Raw genomic sequence first — 19,513 nt, 5'->3', positions numbered from 1 at the left:
CGAATGTATGCATGGATGCGACTGCACTGGCTGACTTGTAAACACTGGCACCCACAGGGCAGCTGAGGCCACATGTGGGATGCATCCCGGATGAATCGCATGACGTGAGTTTTTTAGCGTGAGGCGAGGCAAAACTTTTGCGTTTAAATGCTCCGTATGGTGGATTTAATGTAACGCAATACCATTGTAAGGTGGGGGTCCACTGTATAAGACTTATTTACTTATCACAATTGATCTAATATGACATAAGACGATATAATAATAGCATAGAAACATAAAAAGTATGCCAGAACAAATATTATATAGCATAATATGATGCCTGAGAGGAAAGAATTTATGGACCAAAGCTGTCTCAAGGCCATATACCCATTATCTAGTCACTATGATGAGAGAAAACGGAGTTTGGCGATGGCTAACTGTAATGAACACTCATAAGTTACGGAAACAGCCTAAAGAAAGCGAATTTTGGGGGGAAAAAAACATTTCCCCACGAACCTGGGCTGCCGCACGTATTGGTCCATATCTCGAAAGTAGGTTATTTATCTATTTGGGGCTGTAGAGCCAATATTTATGAACAAATTTGCCTGATTTTCACAACAAACATAGAAGAATGATTGCTCTACACGCTTTTGTTCTGACTTTTGACGTATCCAAAATATTTTCAGATTTGTGTGGGTAAACAAGGGCAATATCTTCCTAAATGTCATGAAACATAAAAACTGTACTTTTTTTTAGAATGACTATAAGGTTTATTACAAATCTATGAAGAAGAAACGATGGAATTAGAAGTGTTCTATCAGCAGCAAGTCTCAAAACCACTTTTCCAAATACCACTTTGGCCCTGCGTCCTGCCAAATCTAATTTTTCATAATTTTGTTTTTTTCATTTGCTTTTCTGCCGATCTTTCTGATAATTCATCAAACAATGTTTTATATAAGCTTCTGTTAGTACACCAAAATTGAAAGTAATCGGTCAACAAATGAAAAAGTTAACCCATACTGGTTTGACTGCCCCTTTAGGTAGCAAGTCCTTTTCTGGGGTTACCTCCCTTCTTTGTTTTTAAATGCCACTAGGACCAGCTTGAGAGTCACTGGACCCCTGTTGCACCAAAAATCTGTCCAGAGAGCTCTGTTTCTGGCATGTCTTTAAGATTTCCCTAAAATGGGACACAACATTGTCATTGTAAAAGTCTCCAGCACGGCTTGCAACAGCTGTGTCAGGGTGATGTTCATCCGTAAAGGCTTGCACCTTTGTCCACATTGTACAGATGTCCTTAATCGTTGAAGAAGGCAACTTCCTCCATCTCTCTTCTCTCTCCTCTGAAGCAATTTCCTCAGCTGTGGTCTGTTGCTGTGGCAGATGCTCTTGCAGCTCATCAGTAGTTAGCTCTTCATCGTCGTCATCCACCAACTCTTCCACATCCTCGCCACTAACCTCCAACCCCTTTGACTTCCCCAATAACACAATAGATTCCACAACTGGTATAGGCTCCTCAGGGTTAGCCCCAAACTCTTCAAAATCCCTCCCTTGTACACATTCTGGCCACAATTTTCTCCAAGCAGAGTTCAAAGTCCTGCAAGTCACTCCCTCCCAAGCCTTACCTATAAGGTCTATGCAAGTGAGGATACTGAAGTGATCTTTCCAGAACTCTCTTAGGATCAATTCAGTGTCTGAGGTCACTTCAAACCACTTTTGAAACACTGCTTTGGTGTACAGTTTTTTGAAATTTGAAATGACCTGCTGGTCCATGGGCTGGAGGAGAGGAGTGGTGTTAGGAGGCTAAAACTTGACTTTAACCCTTTCAGAGTCCAAGGCCAAAATCTGAAGTGGTGGCCCAGTGTCCAAGAAATTTTGAAAAAAAAAAAATTATTTTTTCTTACAGAATTAAAGAGTATATTTTTGTGAAGGTAATAAAACAAAAAGAAAATTCTGATCGGTACTTACTGAAATACAGTGCCGAGAAGTTAACCCAAAATGACCGGGTGGTGGCAAAATCGACAATTTCCACATACGCACATTATTTTACGTTTTTTGTAGTTTTTTCTTTTCTTTGCTAATTTTTTTCTTTTCCTACTAACATTTGGGGCCTGAGAGAATTCTGATTCACTTCCCCATGGAGATAACAGGAAATAAACAAGAACTAGTAAAAAAATAGAAGAAAACCCAGAGGGATGTGTGTGTATATATATATATGCTTGTTCGTGTATGTGTAGTGTGACCTAAGTGTAAGTAGAAGTAGCAAGACGTACCTGAAATTTTACATGTTTATGAGGCAGAAAAAAGACACCAGCAATCCTACCATCATGTAAAACAATTACAGGTTTCCGTTTTACACTCACTTGGCAGGATGGTAGTACCTCCCTGGGCGGTTGCTGTCTGCCAACCTACTACCTAGGATTAATATTATTATTATTATTATTATTATCATTACTAATATGGTGTCTCGAGACATAAGACACTCTTACTGATTTAATATGTACCTGCACGCCAGCACAGTGTGTAAATTTATTTAGGTACAGGTATACATAAGTATAATTATCAGAGTATATATAAAATGTGAAATAACTTTTAAAAACACTTGAAATTTTGGAGTTTCCAGACATAATGGAGAGACTTTGTGCTATCAGATCTCACAGAGAATGTAAACAAACCAGTTGGGGCACGGTGACCATATTAGAAAGTCAGGTGGGGGGAGCCATATAGAGAGTTTTGGTCATAATTTGAAATGACCGTATTAGCGGAATGCCATAAAGCAAAACGCCATAAAGCGGGGCCCTACTGTATGTATTTATCTGTGAAACTTGGGGTTCTACTGTATGTATTTTCATTTGTCATTATCATCATTTGTGTTAGGGTTGACTAGATACACAAATCTCCATGACTAAAATGACAAATTACAGTGGACCCTCAGTTAACCCTTTCAGGGTCGAGAGGCCCTCTCCTAAACTTGTTCTCAGGGTCGAAAATTTTTCGGAAAACAAAAAATTATTTTTTCTTATGAAAAGATAGAGAATCTTTTTCTGATGATAATGACACCAAGTTTGAAATTTGATGGAAAACTTACAGAATTATGCTCTCATGAAGTTAGTGGTCTCGACGATGTTTACGCATCGGCGATTTCGCCCACTTTGAGCCCTATTTTCGGCCAATTCCAATGTACCAGTCAAAAAAAATCATAACTGTTTCGCTAGAACTCCACTTTTTCTATCGAATGAGTGCAAGAAACCACACATTTACCGATTTCAACTATCAAAAAAAGTGGTCAGAAATTGGCAATTTTACCAAATTCACACAAATTTCAAAAGATGCCAATTTCCAAATAGGTTCCAGAATAAACAAGACAGACATTCCTGGCACTAAAATAACATTTTTCTCTGTTCATTAGTCATGTCCCCAGGCCACTCATACATTTCTTTTGCTTTCTACTTTGGATTTTTTTTTTCTCACAAAAAATAGAAGATTTACTGTTATGCAGACTACTGCATTAGTGTAGAAATGGTATAAATATCAGCGCACTTGTGAAAGATTATTAGACACTAGAATTTAACCCTTAAACTGTCCTAATGTAGATCTACGTTTTTTCAACATTTGAAAGTATGTAAAAAAAGTAGATCTTCTTTTGTTTTTTTTACATTTAAAAACGTGTAAAAAAAACTTTGATCTACTTTTGTTTTTTGTTTTATTTGAAAATATGTAAAAAAACGTATATCTACTTTTGGAGCACCACGCATGTGAACATAAATTTGTTTGAACAGTTTAAGGGTTAAGCGCCAACCCTGGCGTGCAAGCCGCACTAGTATGGCACCGACCCTGAAAGGGTTAGTGATGTCATCGGATAGCAATAAAATCGGATACCGATGTGTTTTTGCTTCAAAATATTGGCTTGGGTAACGATAAAAACCTCAGTTAAGGACATTCGTCCAGAGCGTGTCTGCACTGCCCGAGCTGTCCGGGCCATTGTTTACAAGCCAGTGCAGACGATTCCACGCATACATACGATACATTTTGTATTATTGCATTGTTTTTAGTGCTTGTAACTGCTAAATAAACCACCCTGGGCTCAAAGAAAGCTTCTGGTGCCAGCCCTGTGGTAAAGAGGGTAAGAAATACTATTGAATTGAAGAAAGAGATCATCGCAAAATACGAAAGTGGAGTGTGTCTCTCCGAGTTGGCCAGGTTATATAACAAACCCCATTCAACCATCGCTATTATCTTGGCTAAGGAAAAGGCAATCAAAGAAGCTTTTGTTGCGAATGGTGCAAATATGCTTACAAAACAGAAATCGCTAATACTATTCGAAGATGTGGAGAGACTTTTGTTGGTGTGGTTTAACAAGAAACAGTTATCCGAGAAACAATTAACCTCAGAGGGTTAGCCACCCAGGATAACCCAAGAAAGTCAATGCGTCATCGAGGACTGCTTAACTTATTTCCATTGGGGTCCTTAATCTTGTCCCCCAGGATGCGACCCACACCAGTCAACTAACACCCAGGTGAACAGGAAAAAAATGCCTGGACCTAGTGCTCATATTGGTGAATTTAAGGCCAGCAAAGGTTGGTTTGAGGGATTTAAGAATCGTAGTGGCATACACAGTGTGATAAGGCATGGCGAAGCTGAAAAATTCCAACCCCAACAAGTGTTCAGTTGTGATGAAACAGGCCTGTTCTGGAAGAAAATGCCAAACAGGACCCACATTACTCAGGAGGAAAAGGCATTCCCAGGACACAAGCCTATGAAAGACAGGCTAAGTCTCATGTTTTGTTGTAATGCTAGTGGAGATTGCAAAGTGAAGCCTTTACTCATGTATCACTGTGAAAATCCCAGTGTTCAAGAAAAACAGTGTCTCATCACTCATCAGTACTCTTCAGTAAAGGTAAGTGTTATTTTAGTATTTATTTATGTATTTATTCTGCATGTCTCATTGTTTTCTGTTTAGGGAAATGTATATTTCATGTAAAAAAATTATTTTTTTAATACTTTTTGGGTGTCTGGAATGGATTAATCGGATTTCCATTATTTCTTATGGGGAAAATTAATTCGGATAATGATAAAATCGGTTAAGGACAAGCTCTCTGGAGCAGATTAATATTGTTAACTGAGGGCCCGCTGTATACATAAAAATTATTAATACCAATACCAAAGATATTAGCCCTTAAACTGTTCAAACGTAGATCTATGTTTGCACGTGTAGCGCTCCAAACGTAGATCAACGTTTTATTTTTCATCCTTCAAATTTGGCACAATAGGCTTGAGTCACCTAGACATGAAAGAATGGGTCTGTGCACTTAGTGTGTGCAGTATTAAAAAAATCTGGGAGCACTTAGTACCCTATGGGAGCACCAGTTCAATTGAGTGCCAGCTAGAGCAAATAGTGTGGCAAACATTAGGGATTCACTGATGCCATGTGGCATTAACACTCCCATTTTAAGAGGAAAGTAAAAATAGGTTAGATAAATACATGAGAGTGTGGGTGGGTGTGAATTGGACCCGACTAGCTTGTGCTACTAGGTCTGATGTCATGCTCCTTCCTTCAATGGATGTGCCCTGACCAGGTGGGTCATTGGTGAAAGCCGGGGGGGGGGGGGGGGGGGGACATGGACCTGCCTTGCATTGGCCAGTAGGCCTGCTGCAGTGTTCCTTCTTTCTTATGTTCTTGTGTATTCAGCAGGCTGGCCGGCTGGCTGTCTTTCTGTCTATATCTCTATCTGTCTATATCTCTGTCTATCTATATCTCTGTCTCACATGTACACATAAGTACAGTTATTATACATAGTGTAAATTACCTAGGATAACCCAAAAATTCCAGGCAAAGATAGATAGACAGATAGATAGACAGACAGATAGATAGACAGATGGACAAACATGTTTGTGTGTATCAGTGAAAACAAATAAAGCCAGGGTTCCCCTCGTGCCCATTTATCAAATGTCACTGAGCTGATAACAGTTGTCAAAATACCATTCTTCAATGAGTGTGATACACATATACTCCAGGCAGACAGATAAGCAGAGACAGACAGACAGACAGACAGATAGACAGACAGACAGATAGATAGATAGACAGAGAGACGATACATGTTTGTGTGTAACAGTGATAAATGCAGCGAGGGTTAGCTGGAGCAGTGGGCATTTATCAAATGTCACTGGGCTGTCAACAGTATAGGGATGCCTTTCATAACAACATGCTTCAAGGTATATGCCAGGGTATCTAAAACATTGCTGGGACCTATAAATATATTTCTAGACAATAGTAAATAACCCAGGCAGGTGTAAATGTTCACCTGTCAATGTGTTTCTGGCTATTTGAGTACTATTTCAGTTCCTAATATTAGTGTCAGAACAAAGTTTGGCTATGAAATCACAAGAACTATTATAAATTGTAATTATCAGAACATAAAAATATATATGTTAAAATAAAAATAAGAAAAATGGCATATTGGCAACACTTCTGTCAGCTGCAGTGTCGATGTTGCTGTCAAGTGAGCATCCAGAGCCAACTTCACGGTCTTATATCTCGGTAAGTACCAACCCCCAAAAAATTTTTTTACTCCTATAACATGTAGAAAAATGTGCTCTTCTTTTAAAACAAAAAAGATTTGTTTACTGTATTTTTCAAAATATTCGGAGTGCCACATGAGTGAATGTAGATCTACGTTTGGACAGTTTAAGGGTTAATAAGAACAGGCTATTCTTTGACCCTGTGCCGGAAAACAATATTGTATGTATATGTTGAATCAGTACTTGGATAAAGGTAAGGAACTTTTTGTTGCATCTTTGGATTTAGAGAAGGCATATGATAGGGTGGATAAGAGAACAATGTGGCAGATAGAGAGAATGGTTGTGTATAGAGAGGCTGAGGTAAGGCTGTATACCTGGAGTTTACCTGGAGAGAGTTCCGGGGGTCAACGCCCCCGCGGCCCGGTCTGTGACCAGGCCTCCTGGTGGATCAGAGCCTGATCAACCAGGCTGTTGCTGCTGGCTGCACGCAAACCAACGTACGAGCCACAGCCCGGCTGATCAGGAACTGACTTTAGGTGCTTGTCCAGTGCCAGCTTGAAGACTGCCAGGGGTCTGTTGGTAATCCCCCTTATGTGTGCTGGGAGGCAGTTGAACAGTCTCGGGCCCCTGACACTTATTGTATGGTCTCTTAACGTGCTAATGACACCCCTGCTTTTCATTGGGGGGATGGTGCATCGTCTGCCAAGTCTTTTGCTTTCGTAGTGAGTGATTTTCGTGTGCAAGTTCGGTACTAGTCCCTCTAGGATTTTCCAGGTGTATTATTTTTATTATTATCACACTGGCCGATTCCCACCAAGGCAGGGTGGCCCGAAAAAGAAAAACTTTCACCATCATTCACTCCATCACTGTCTTGCCAGAAGGGTGCTTTACACTACAGTTTTTAAACTGCAACATTAACACCCCTCCTTCAGAGTGCAGGCACTGTACTTCCCATCTCCAGGACTCAAGTCCGGCCTGCCGGTTTCCCTGAATCCCTTCATAAATGTTACTTTGCTCACACTCCAACAGCACGTCAAGTATTAAAAACCATTTGTCTCCATTCACTCCTATCAAACACGCTCATGCATGCCTCCTGGAAGTCCAAGCCCCTCGCACACAAAACCTCCTTTACCCCCTCCCTCCAACCTTTCCTAGGCCGACCCCTACCCCGCCTTCCTTCCACTACAGACTGATACACTCTTGAAGTCATTCTGTTTCGCTCCATTCTCTCTACATGTCCGAACCACCTCAACAACCCTTCCTCAGCCCTCTGGACAACAGTTTTGGTAATCCCGCACCTCCTCCTAACTTCCAAACTACGAATTCTCTGCATTATATTCACACCACACATTGCCCTCAGACATGACATCTCCACTGCCTCCAGCCTTCTCCTCGCTGCAACATTCATCACCCACGCTTCACACCCATATAAGAGCGTTGGTAAAACTATACTCTCATACATTCCCCTCTTTGCCTCCAAGGACAAAGTTCTTTGTCTCCACAGACTCCTAAGTGCACCACTCACTCTTTTTCCCTCATCAATTCTATGATTCACCTCATCTTTCATAGACCCATCCGCTGACACGTCCACTCCCAAATATCTGAATACGTTCACCTCCTCCATACTCTCTCCCTCCAATCTGATATTCAATCTTTCATCACCTAATCTTTTTGTTATCCTCATAACCTTACTCTTTCCTGTATTCACCTTTAATTTTCTTCTTTTGCACACCCTTTCCAGGTGTATATAATCATGTATCTCTCCCTCCTGCATTCCAGGGAATACAGGTTTAGGAACCTCAAGCGCTCCCAGTAATTGAGATGTTTTATCTCCGTTGTGCGCGCCGTGAAAGTTCTCTGTACATTTTCTAGGTCGGCAATTTCACCTGCCTTGAAAGGTGCAGTTAGTGTGCAGCAATATTCCAGCCTAGATAGAACAAGTGACCTGAAGAGTGTCATCATGGGCTTGGCCTCCCTAGTTTTGAAGGTTCTCATTATCCATCCTGTCATTTTTCTAGCAGATGCGAATGATACAATGTTATGGTCCTTGAAGGTGAGATCCTCCGACATAATCACTCCCAGGTCTTTGACGTTGGTGTTTCGCTCTATTTTGTGGCCAGAATTTGTTTTGTACTCTGATGAAGATTTAATTTCCTCATGTTTACCATATCTGAGTAATTGAAATTTCTCATCGTTGAATTTCATATTGTTTTCTGCAGCCCACTGAAAGATTTGGTTGATGTCCGCCTGGAGCCTTGCAGTGTCTGCAGTGGAAGACACTGTCATGCAGATTCGGGTGTCATCTGCAAAGGAAGACACGGTGCTGTGGCTGACATCCTTGTCTATGTCGGATATGAGGATGAGGAACAAGATGGGAGCGAGTACTGTGCCTTGTGGAACAGAGCTTTTCACCGTACCTGCCTCGGACTTTACTCTGTTGACAACTACTCTCTGTGTTCTGTTAGTGAGGAAATTATAGATCCATCGACCGACTTTTCCTGTTATTCCTTTAGCACGCATTTTGTGCGCTATTACGCCATGGTCACACTTGTCGAAGGCTTTTGCAAAGTCTGTATATATTACATCTGCATTCTTTTTGTCTTCTAGTGCATTTAGGACCTTGTTGTAGTGATCCAATAGTTGAGACAGACAGGAGCGACCTGTTCTAAACCCATGTTGCCCTGGGTTGTGTAACTGATGGGTTTCTAGATGGGTGGTGATTTTGCTTCTTAGGACCCTTTCAAAGATTTTTATGATATGGGATGTTAGTGCTATTGGTCTGTAGTTCTTTGCTGTTGCTTTACTGCCCCCTTTGTGGAGTGGGGCTATGTCTGTTGTTTTTAGTAACTGTGGGACGACCCCCGTGTCCATGCTCCCTCTCCATAGGATGGAAAAGGCTCGTGATAGGGGCTTCTTGCAGTTCTTGATGAACACAGAGTTCCATGAGTCTGGCCCTGGGGCAGAGTGCATGGGCATGTCATTTATCACCTGTTCGAAGTCATTTGGCGTCAGGATAACATCGGATAGGCTTGTGTTAATCAAATTTTGTGGCTCTCTCATAAAAAATTAATTTTGATCTTCGACTCTCAGTCTGGTTAGCGGCTTGCTAAAAACTGAGTCATATTGGGACTTGAGTAGCTCACTCATTTCCTTGCTGTCATCTGTGTAGGACCCATCTTGTTTAAGTAGGGACCCAATACTGGACGTTGTTCTCGATTTTGATTTGGCATAGGAGAAGAAATACTTTGGGTTTCTTTCGATTTCATTTATGGCTTTTAGTTCTTCCCGCGATTCCTGACTCCTAAAGGATTCTTTTAGCTTAAGTTCGATGCTTGCTATTTCTCTGACCAGTGTCTCCCTACGCATTTCAGATATATTGACCTCTTTTAGCCGCTCTGTTATTCTTTTCTATCGCCTGTAAAGGGAGCGCCTGTCTCTTTCTATTTTACATCTACTCCTCCTTTTTCTTAGAGGAATAAGCCTTGTGCATACATCGAGTGCCACCGAGTTAATCTGTTCTAGGCATAAGTTGGGGTCTGTGTTGCTTAGTATATCTTTCCAGCTTATATCGGTTAGGACTTGGTTTACTTGGTCCCACTTTATGTTTTTGTTATTGAAGTTGAATTTGGTGAATGCTCCCTCATGACTAGTCTCATTATGTCGGTCTGGGGCTCCACGCATACATGTCTGAACCTCAATTATGTTGTGATCTGAGTATATTGTTTTTGATATGGTGACATTTCTTATCAGATTATCATTGTTAGTGAAGATGAGGTCTAGTGTATTCTCCAGTCTAGTAGGCTCTATTATTTGCTGGTTTAAATTGAATTTTGTGCAGAGATTTAAAAGCTCGTGTGAGTGTGAGTTTTCATCAGAGCTACCTCCTGGTGTTATTACTGCAACAATTTTATTTGCTATATTCCTCCATTTTAGGTGCCTTAAGTTGAAATCCCCCAGGAGCAAGATGTTGGGTGCAGGAGCTGGAAGATTTTCCAGACAGTGGTCAATTTTTAACAGCTGTTCCTGGAATTGCTGGGATGTTGCATCCGGAGGCTTGTAGACTACCACAATGACTAGGTTTTGGTTCTCGACCTTTACTGCTAAAACTTCCACTACATCATTTGAGGCATTAAGCAGTTCTGTGCAAACAAGTGACTCTGCAATGTACAGGCCAACCCCCCCCTTTTTCCTGTTCACTCTGTCACATCTGTATAGGTTGTATCCTGGGATCCATATTTCGTTGTCCAAGTGATCCTTTATGTGGGTCTCAGTGAAAGCCGCGAACATTGCCTTTGCCTCTGCAAGCAGTCCATGGATGAAAGGTATTTTGTTGTTTGTTGCTGGCTTTAGACCCTGTATATTTGCAAAGAAGAATGTTATCAGACTGGTGGTATTGTTGGTACTGGGGGGGGGGAGAGGAGAGAGGGAAATTATTTTTCAGTAAAAGTAGGCCTTAGACAGGATTGTGTGATTTATCATGGTTGTTTAACATATTTATATGTGGTGTTGTAAAGGTGAGAGGTGTGGGATTGAAAGATGGTGAATCTAGTACAGAATTGGAATTGTCACAGTTGCTTTTTTTACTTAGGACATGGTTCTTTTAGGAGAAGTTGCAAAGGTTAGTAAATGAATTTGGGGGGTATTTAAAAGAAGGAAATTAAAAGTGAATATAGGAAAGAGCAAGGTGATGAGAGTATCAAAAAATATAGGCACTGAGAGATTGGATATCAAATTGGAGAAAGGGAGTATGGAGGAAGTGAATGTGCTCAGGTATTTGGTGATGGACTTGTGTGCAGATGGTTTTGTTGGAGATGAGGCAAACTATAAAATTGAAGAGGGAAAAGAAGGGTGCTGCATTGAGGCATCTGTGGAGACAACTTTATTCATGGAGGCAAAAAAGAAAATAAACCAGAGTTTAGTGATACCAACACTGTTGTAAAGATGGGAAGCATGGGTTTTGAATGTTGCAGCGAGGATGAAGTTGAAGACAGTGAAGATGTCATGTTTGAGGGCAATGTGTACTGTGAATATTATGCAGAGAATTCGGAAAAAGGAAATACGATTACCATCATTCATTTATTTGCTGTCTTGAGCAAGTGTACACAGTAGTCACCATATACATCACTGATTTGCAAAACCATTTCTAGATTTTTCCTAAATAAAAGCATACTGTTTTCCATGTTTTTCCTTAATAAAAGCTTACCATTTTCCATGCATCATTATCAATGTACCTTGATGAGAGTCTTAACTAATGTTTATTTTTTTTGCAGGCAAATAACACCTGTAGCACAGGCACAGTTTCTCATCTTGTTCAGAAATACCAGTTGCAGGATCAGATGCGTCCTCTTCTCAAGCTCTTTAAGCCAAAATCTGATTCAGCCGGAATTTCAACAAAGGTATAAATGAACACTTCTCTCTGGTGCATATGTTGCTTTCCTCAAGGAAAAATAAGTGATAATTAAAAAGGAAAAATTAAAATTATATCTTAAGAACTATGCAGATACAGTATTTATACATTCTAAATGATTACATTTTGAGGTTGACCATTTTATAATATTTATTTTATTAACACACTGGCTGATTCCCACCAAGGCAGGGTGGCCCAAAAAAGAAAAACTTTCACCATCATTCACTCCATCACTGTCTTGCCAGAAGGGTGCTTTACACTACAGTTTTTAAATTGCAACATTAACACCCCTCCTTCAGGGGTGTTAATGTAGTAGGTAGTAGTGTGTTGTTAGGTAAGACACATATGCAACAGTTAGGTATCTTCATTATGAAACGTTTCGCCTACTCTCACCATATAGTAGGTAGTAGCTTGGAAGACAGCAACTACCCAGGGAAGTACTACCGTCCTGCCAGATGACTGTGAAACAGAAACCTGTAACTGTTTTGCATGATGGTAGGATTGCTGGTGTCTTTTTCTGTCTCATAAACATGCTAGATAACAGGGATATCTTGCTACTCCTACTTACACTTTGGTCACACTTCACAGACATGCATATATGTCGCCGAGACCGCTAACTTCGCGGGAGCATAATTCCATGAGTTTTTGGCCAAATTTCATACTTTTGGTTTCATTACCATTGGGAAAAGATTCTCTATCATTTCAAAAGAAAAAATCTTTTTTTTTTTTTTTTTTTTTCAAAAAATTTATCGATGTAGAATGACAGTTTCAGAAAGGGGCCTGCGATAGTCAAAGGGTTAAATGCCAACATAACAGAAATTACTCTTTGTTACCACCAGGTTAAAAAATTGCCCTAAGCAAATTTGAAGTCTTTCTTACCCTTATATTTCAAATGAAAATAAACTGGTTATCTATTCAGTCATCCCAACAAATTCTCAGGAATTACATTCCTGGAGATCCCATGAAGCTTGGCACTGTAAATACAAATTCTCAGGAATTACATTCCTGGAGATCCCATGAAGCTTGGCACTGTGAATAATACAAAATTAAGTCTGCATGACAAATATTGTTTCAAATTTGCATTTGTTTTAGCATTTTTGAGACTGTATCTCTGGTATATCACAATAATCTGGTTAACATTGACAATCAAAAGAAGTAATGACAAAAAAAAAAAAATGTAATTTGGTCAAGGGAAAGCCAAGAGTCAGAAAACGGATAATTGAATCTATTTGCAGGTTGCCCTCCAGTAAAATCTTTGAATAATTGAAGTGCAAACTTGCAGAAGCCTGCAGATTTGTAGAGATGATTATATAGTAATGTGTAACTCCCATCTCCAATTACTCCAGCCAAATGGAATACTGTTTGCCTTAGTTTGAAGTGTATGTATGGTGAGTGTGTGGTAAGGAGTGTGGTGGGTGCATGGTAAGAAGTGTGGTGGGTGCATGGTAAGAAGTGTGGTGGGTGCATGGTAAGGAGTGTAGTGGGTGTGTGGTAAGGGGTGTAGTGGGTGCATTGTAAAGATCTTTGCTGGGCGTGTGATGATAAATTACAGTGGGTGTGTAGCGATAAGTTTTGGTGGCTGTGTGATGATGAGCTTCAGTGAGTGTGTGGTGACAAGCTCTTGTGGGTGTATGGTGACAAGTTTCATTGGGTGTTTGGTGTTGAGCTTTGCTGGGTATGTGGTGACATGCTTCTGTGGGTGCATGGTGACAAGCTTCATTGGGTGTGCTAACAAAGTTTGCTAGGTGTGTAGCAACAAGTTCTGATGTGCCGACAAATGATGTAGAGTCTTCTTAACGCATGTTGTATTCCACTCTCAGAATACTTAACCCTTTCAGGGTCCGTCCCATAGATCTACGGCTTCACGTTGAGTGTCCAAACCGTAGATCTACGCCAGAATTCTAGCTCCGTCAAATTTAGCGCGAAAACGCTCATAGGCCTACATGTGAGAGAATGGGTCTGCATGGTGGGTATGCGCCATAAACAAATAATCTAGGCGCCCGCATAGCATTGTGGGAACGCCGGCTCAGGTACCCTTGTTCACCATGCCTCGTCACAAGGCAGCTTTCACTCCAAGGAAAATTAGGACTCTCCTCTTCCTATCTGATAGTTCTGACAGTGATGGAAGTGGAAATGAAGACGAATTCTTTGGCTTTGATCAGTTAGTGACCGAAAGGAATGACCAGGATATTGATAACAGTGCAGAAAACCCTGACGATCCTCAACCTTCTACCTCTGGTGTGGGCACTCGTCAGTCACGGTCGGTTGTACCTCAACACGAGAGAAAACTATTATTTTCGCGTGGCCAGGCCTCTGGCTTCAGTAATGATGATGATAGTGACGTGGATTGTGATTTTATTGCTCTTGATGATCATTCGAGTAGTGATAGTGAGGAAACGTATTCAACAGTGAAGCGTTGGTATGTACGCCGCCGCATGCACTCGGGTAGTGTACCCTATGCCATGCCCAGGGGACGGAGTACGTCCCAGAGTACATCCCGGAGTACATCCCGTGGCCCTACATCATGTATAGATAGTGATAGTGAGGATGATGTGGCTACACTTGGCATGGATAGACCACAGGCATCAGTAGGTGGTGGTACTGCCACGGTTATGCGTGACTCACCAGCCCAGGCTGGGACCCACGCTGCTGACTCCACAGTTCAAGGACAAAGCGGAGCGTCAGCCACTAGCCCACCACTACCACAACTACCCGCACAACCAGCCTATGATGTCCAGTATCCACCAGCAAACCGTATCTGGGATTGGCAGCAAAATCCCAATTTTGTTCCCAAGCCTCACCACTTTGATGACTCTCAAAGTGGAATTCTGCCTACTTGTCCCCTTGGAACCACGGCCAATGAACTGGAATTCTTTGAACTATTCTTTGACCAGCCACTGATGGAAACTATTGTCAGGGAAAGTAACAAGTATTTTGAGTACACCATGGCAAATACGATCATATCACCACAGTCAAGACTACACCGGTGGAAAGAGATGACTGTTGCAGAAATGTATTTGCTTTTTGCAACAATAATGCTTATGCCTCATGTCTATAAGCATAATATAAACGCATACTGGTCCACAGATCGGCTAATTTCTACCCCGGTCTTCAGTGAAATCATCCCAGTGAACAGGTTTATCTCGCTGTTACGTATGTTGCACTTCCCTGACAAAACCAGGCCTGACAGAAGTGACAGGTTATACAAGATTAGAAATGTTTTTATGTATCTCAAACAAAAGTTCAGCATATACTTTTATCCATTCAAGAATCTTGTAATTGACGAGTCTTTGATTTTGTTCAAAGATAGTCTGTCATTCAAGCAGTATATACCGAGCAAGAGGAAACGCTTTGGTATAAAACTGTGCTCTGTGACTGTGACAGTGGCCTGGTATTGGATATTGTTGTACACACGGTGAGGCCACTGGTCAAGTGCGGTCATACCTGCCTAAGCTCTTGGGAGTTAGCGTGGGCTGTTACCCATACCATGGCTTGTTGTAGTGTTTTAGAATCCCAGGTTCATGTGTTGAAGGAGATTCTACTTCTTCATGAGGAAAATAGGAAGTTGAAGCTTCGCATAGATGAGTTTGGGAGCGAGTGTGAAAAGGATTTAGCTGGTAAGGTAGGAATGGTCACCAGCAGTGATAGTGACAGCCGCTTTAAGTGGCAAGTGGCTCACAGTTCAGGAAGAAGGAAGATGAGGAGAGTTAATAGAGAAGATGTGAAGGTAGGAAATCGATTCTCTGTTCTCCAAGACGAGTGTACTTCAGTGGCTAGTGAGGTTGAAGGTACCACTGATTCCCCTGCTAATCAAGGTAAGAATATTTTAATAGTAGGCGATTCTCGGGTAAGATTTATGGACCGTGCATTTTGTAACAGAGACAGAAAGGTCAGACAGAGAGTGTGTCTTCCTGGAGCTGGTGTTGGCGACATAGTCAGCAGGTTGGATAATATTATGGCAGGTAATGGGAACAAGCCCATTATCTGTCTTAGTGCTGGGGGTAATGACATTGGGAAGGGCAGGAGAGAAGAGCTGCTGGATAAGTACAGGTCAGCCATAGAAGTAGTAAGGTTTAAAGGAAGGAATCCCAGTCATATGTAGCATCTTGCCTAGAAAGGGAGTGGGCAATGAATGGATGTCTAGGGCAATTGGTATAAATCGCTGGCTAGACAGGTACTGCAAGGAACTTGCAATCCCATTCATTGATAACTGGGACCTTTTCTTTGGCAAACATGATATGTATGCAAGGGATGGGGTTCATCTCTCTGGGGATGGAGTGGTTGCATTAGTCAATTCAGTTGAGAGGGCAATTGATGACTTGTGTAGGAATTTAAACTGATAGATTATAGAAGTATGGGTTTTTGTGGGAAACAATCAGGCTGCAGCATTAGGTTTAAAAACAGCAGTTATTACCGGGATACCTGGATATGTTTAAAAGACAATATTCAAAATAAAGTTGCTAGTAATGGCAAATCAATTGATCAACAAACAAAGAGAGATAGTAGAGGGCAACGAGTGACTAGCTCCTTTAAGGGTTACTATACAAATAGTAGGAGTCTAAGAAATAAGATAGATGAGCTAAAATTACTTGCAAGTGTAGGTAATATAGATATTATTGGTATAACAGAGACCTGGTTCAACCTGAAAGATAGAGAAATGCCTTCTGAATGCAACATACAGAGTTATAAACTATTCCACACTGATATGGTCAACAGGAAGGGTGGTGGAGTGGCGATGTATGTCAGAGAAAATTTAAATTGTTGTCTTAGACATGATATAAGATTAGAAACATCGACCACAGAATCGGTTTGGCTAGTTTCTCGAGGGACATGACAAATTAATTTTGGGTGTAATTTATAGGCCCCCAAACCTTGGTACGGAGTGCAGTAAGCTGTTATGGGACGAAATTCATAAGGCATCTAGATATGAAAATGTTGTGATAATGGGAGATTTTAACTTTAGACAGATTGATTGGAGCAATATGACAGGAAATCTTGAGTCTAGTGACTTTGTTGATACGGTTCAGGATTGCTTTTTAGAACAGGTTGTGACAGAACCAACTAGAGGAAACAATCTGCTTGACTTGGTTCTTGCCAACAAAGATTCACTAATTAATAATCTTGAGGTTAATGATGAGCTTGGGGAAAGTGATCACAAATCACTTAGTTTCAATATATCACGGAATTACCCAGATAACTGCAATCAAATCTCTGTCCCAGATTTTTGCTTGGCCGACTTCATGGGACTGAAAAATTACTTGGGTGGGCTAAATTGGGATGTCCTGACTTTGGGTCAGGTAGGTGATCTTGGTTGCCAATATGACGTTTTTCAGAGCATAGTTCTAGCTGCCCAGACAACTTTTGTTCCGAGTAGGGAAATTAGATCTAACAAAAATGATCCCAAATGGATGAATAATAGATTAAAACATCTCATTGCTCAAAAGAGAGGCATATATAGGTGTATCAAAAGAGGGGATGGGCAGTTAAGAAATCAATATATTCCATTAAAGAGAGAAATAAAAAAAGGAATAAGAAAAGCAAAAAGGAATTATGAGGCTAAGGTCGCAAGGGATTCAAAGACTAACCCAAAAGGGTTCTTTCAGGTATACGGAAGTAAGATTAGGGACAAGATTGGCCCACGCAGTGTATTTTCGTATGGTATTTATTATTGTATTCTAGTTTTCTTGGTCTCATTTTATAGAATGGAAGACATATTACTGAAATTGTGATGATTTTGACTGGTTTTACAATGAAAAGTGCCTTGAAATTGAGCTCAAAGTAACAGAAATGTTCGATTTTTACCAAACTTCAAAAGTAAACAAATCGTGCCAAGCGTGCAATACACGTCAACTGGTGAGTCTAATATTCTTTCACAAGTGCACCAATAATATTTATACCATTTTTTACACTAATGCAGTAGTCTGCATAACAGTAAATCTTATATTTTTTGTGAGAATAAAAATTCAAAGTGGAAAGCAAAAGAATATAAGAGGGGCCTTGAGACGTGACTAATGACTAGAGGAAATGTCATTTTAGTGCCAGGAATGTCTTTCTTGTTTATTCTGGACCCTATTCCGAAATTGGCATCTTTTGAAATTTGTGTGAAATTGGCAAAATTGCTAAATTCTGACCACTGTACTGGATAGTTGAATTTATAAATGGGTGGTTTCTTGCACCCATTCGATAGAAAAAATGGAGTTCTAGCGAAATATTCATGTTTTTTGTCGACTAGTACAGTGAAATTGGCCGAAAATGGGGCTCAAAGTGGGCAAAATCGCCGATCCGTAAACATCGCCGAGACCGCTAACTTTGCGAGAGCATAATTCCGTAAGTTTTCTATCAAATTTCAAACTTTTGGTGTCGTTATGATCGGGAAAAGATTCTCTATCTTTTCATAAGAGAAAATAATTTTTTTTTTTTTTAAATTTGGCCGACCCTGAGAACGAGTTTCGGAGAGGGCCTGTCGACCCTCAAAGGGTTAAGAGTAACTCTGGTCAGATCACTGACAGTGATAAGGATATGTGTGAAATTCTAAATACCTACTTCCTCTCAGTTTTCACCCAGGAAAATACTAGCGATATTCCTGAAATAATAGATTACATAGAACAGGATGATAATAAACTATGTATGATTGTGGTAACTAGTGACATGGTCCTCAGACAAACAGAGAAACTAAAACCTAACAAATCCCCAGGTCCTGATGAACTGTTTGCAAGGGTGTTAAAGGAATGTAAAGAGGAACTTAGCTTACCATTGGCTAATCTTTTTAACATATGACTACAAACTGGCATAGTGCCTGATAAGTGGAAAATGGCAAATGTAATACCTATTTACAAGGCAGGTGACAGGTCCTTGGCTTCGAACTATAGACCAATAAGCCCTACCTCCACAGTGGGAAAATTTATGGAATCAATAATTGCCGAAGCAATTCGTAGCCATCTTGACAGGCACAGATTGATTAATGATTCTCAACACGATTTTACAAAGGGGCGTTCCTGTCTTACGAATTTACTAACTTTTTTCACTAAGGTGTTTGAGGAAGTAGATCATGGTAATGAATATGATATTGTGTATATGGACTTCAGTAAGGCTTTCGATTGAGTTCCACACCAGAGGCTATTGAGGAAACTTAGGGCACACGGAATAGGAGGAGAAATTTTTTCTTGGGTAGAGGCATGGCTGACAAATAGACAGCAGAGAGTTTGCATAAATGGGGAGAAATCCGAATGGGGGCACGTCACAAGCGGTGTTCCTCAGGGGTCAGTGTTGGGCCCATTGTTGTTCACAATTTACATAAACGACATAGATGAGGGAATAAATAGCGACATAAGCAAATTTGCTGATGACACCAAAATAGGCCGTCCAATTCATTCTAATGAGGACATTAGAGCACTCCAGGATGAGTTGAATAGACTGACCCAATGGTCGGATAAGTGGCAGATGCAGTTTAATATTGACAAATGCAAAGTTCTAAATGTTGGACAGTTAAATAGCCATGCCACATATAAACTAAATAATGTAGATCTTAATACTACCAATTGCAAAAAGGATTTAGGAGTTCTGGTTAGCAGTAATTTAAAACCAAGACAACAGTGCGTTAGTGTTCGCAAT

General features: G+C 40.6%; 1 protein-coding gene across 1 annotated transcript in view; it reads left to right on the top strand.

Annotated features, from left to right (window-relative positions):
* Positions 1-19,513, top strand: part of MED16 (mediator complex subunit 16) — a 292,898-nt gene that overhangs the window by 47,047 nt on the left and 226,338 nt on the right. The window contains exon 8 of the mRNA XM_070084299.1: positions 11,766-11,891. Within this exon, the coding sequence (XP_069940400.1) occupies positions 11,766-11,891 (126 nt within the window). The remainder of the gene's footprint in view (positions 1-11,765; positions 11,892-19,513) is intronic.

Source organism: Cherax quadricarinatus, chromosome 12 (assembly GCF_038502225.1).
Source record: "Cherax quadricarinatus isolate ZL_2023a chromosome 12, ASM3850222v1, whole genome shotgun sequence".
Classification (NCBI taxonomy): domain Eukaryota; kingdom Metazoa; phylum Arthropoda; class Malacostraca; order Decapoda; family Parastacidae; genus Cherax; species Cherax quadricarinatus.
Note: the sequence above shows the minus strand (reverse complement) of the source record. Positions and strands in the feature narration are given on the sequence as shown.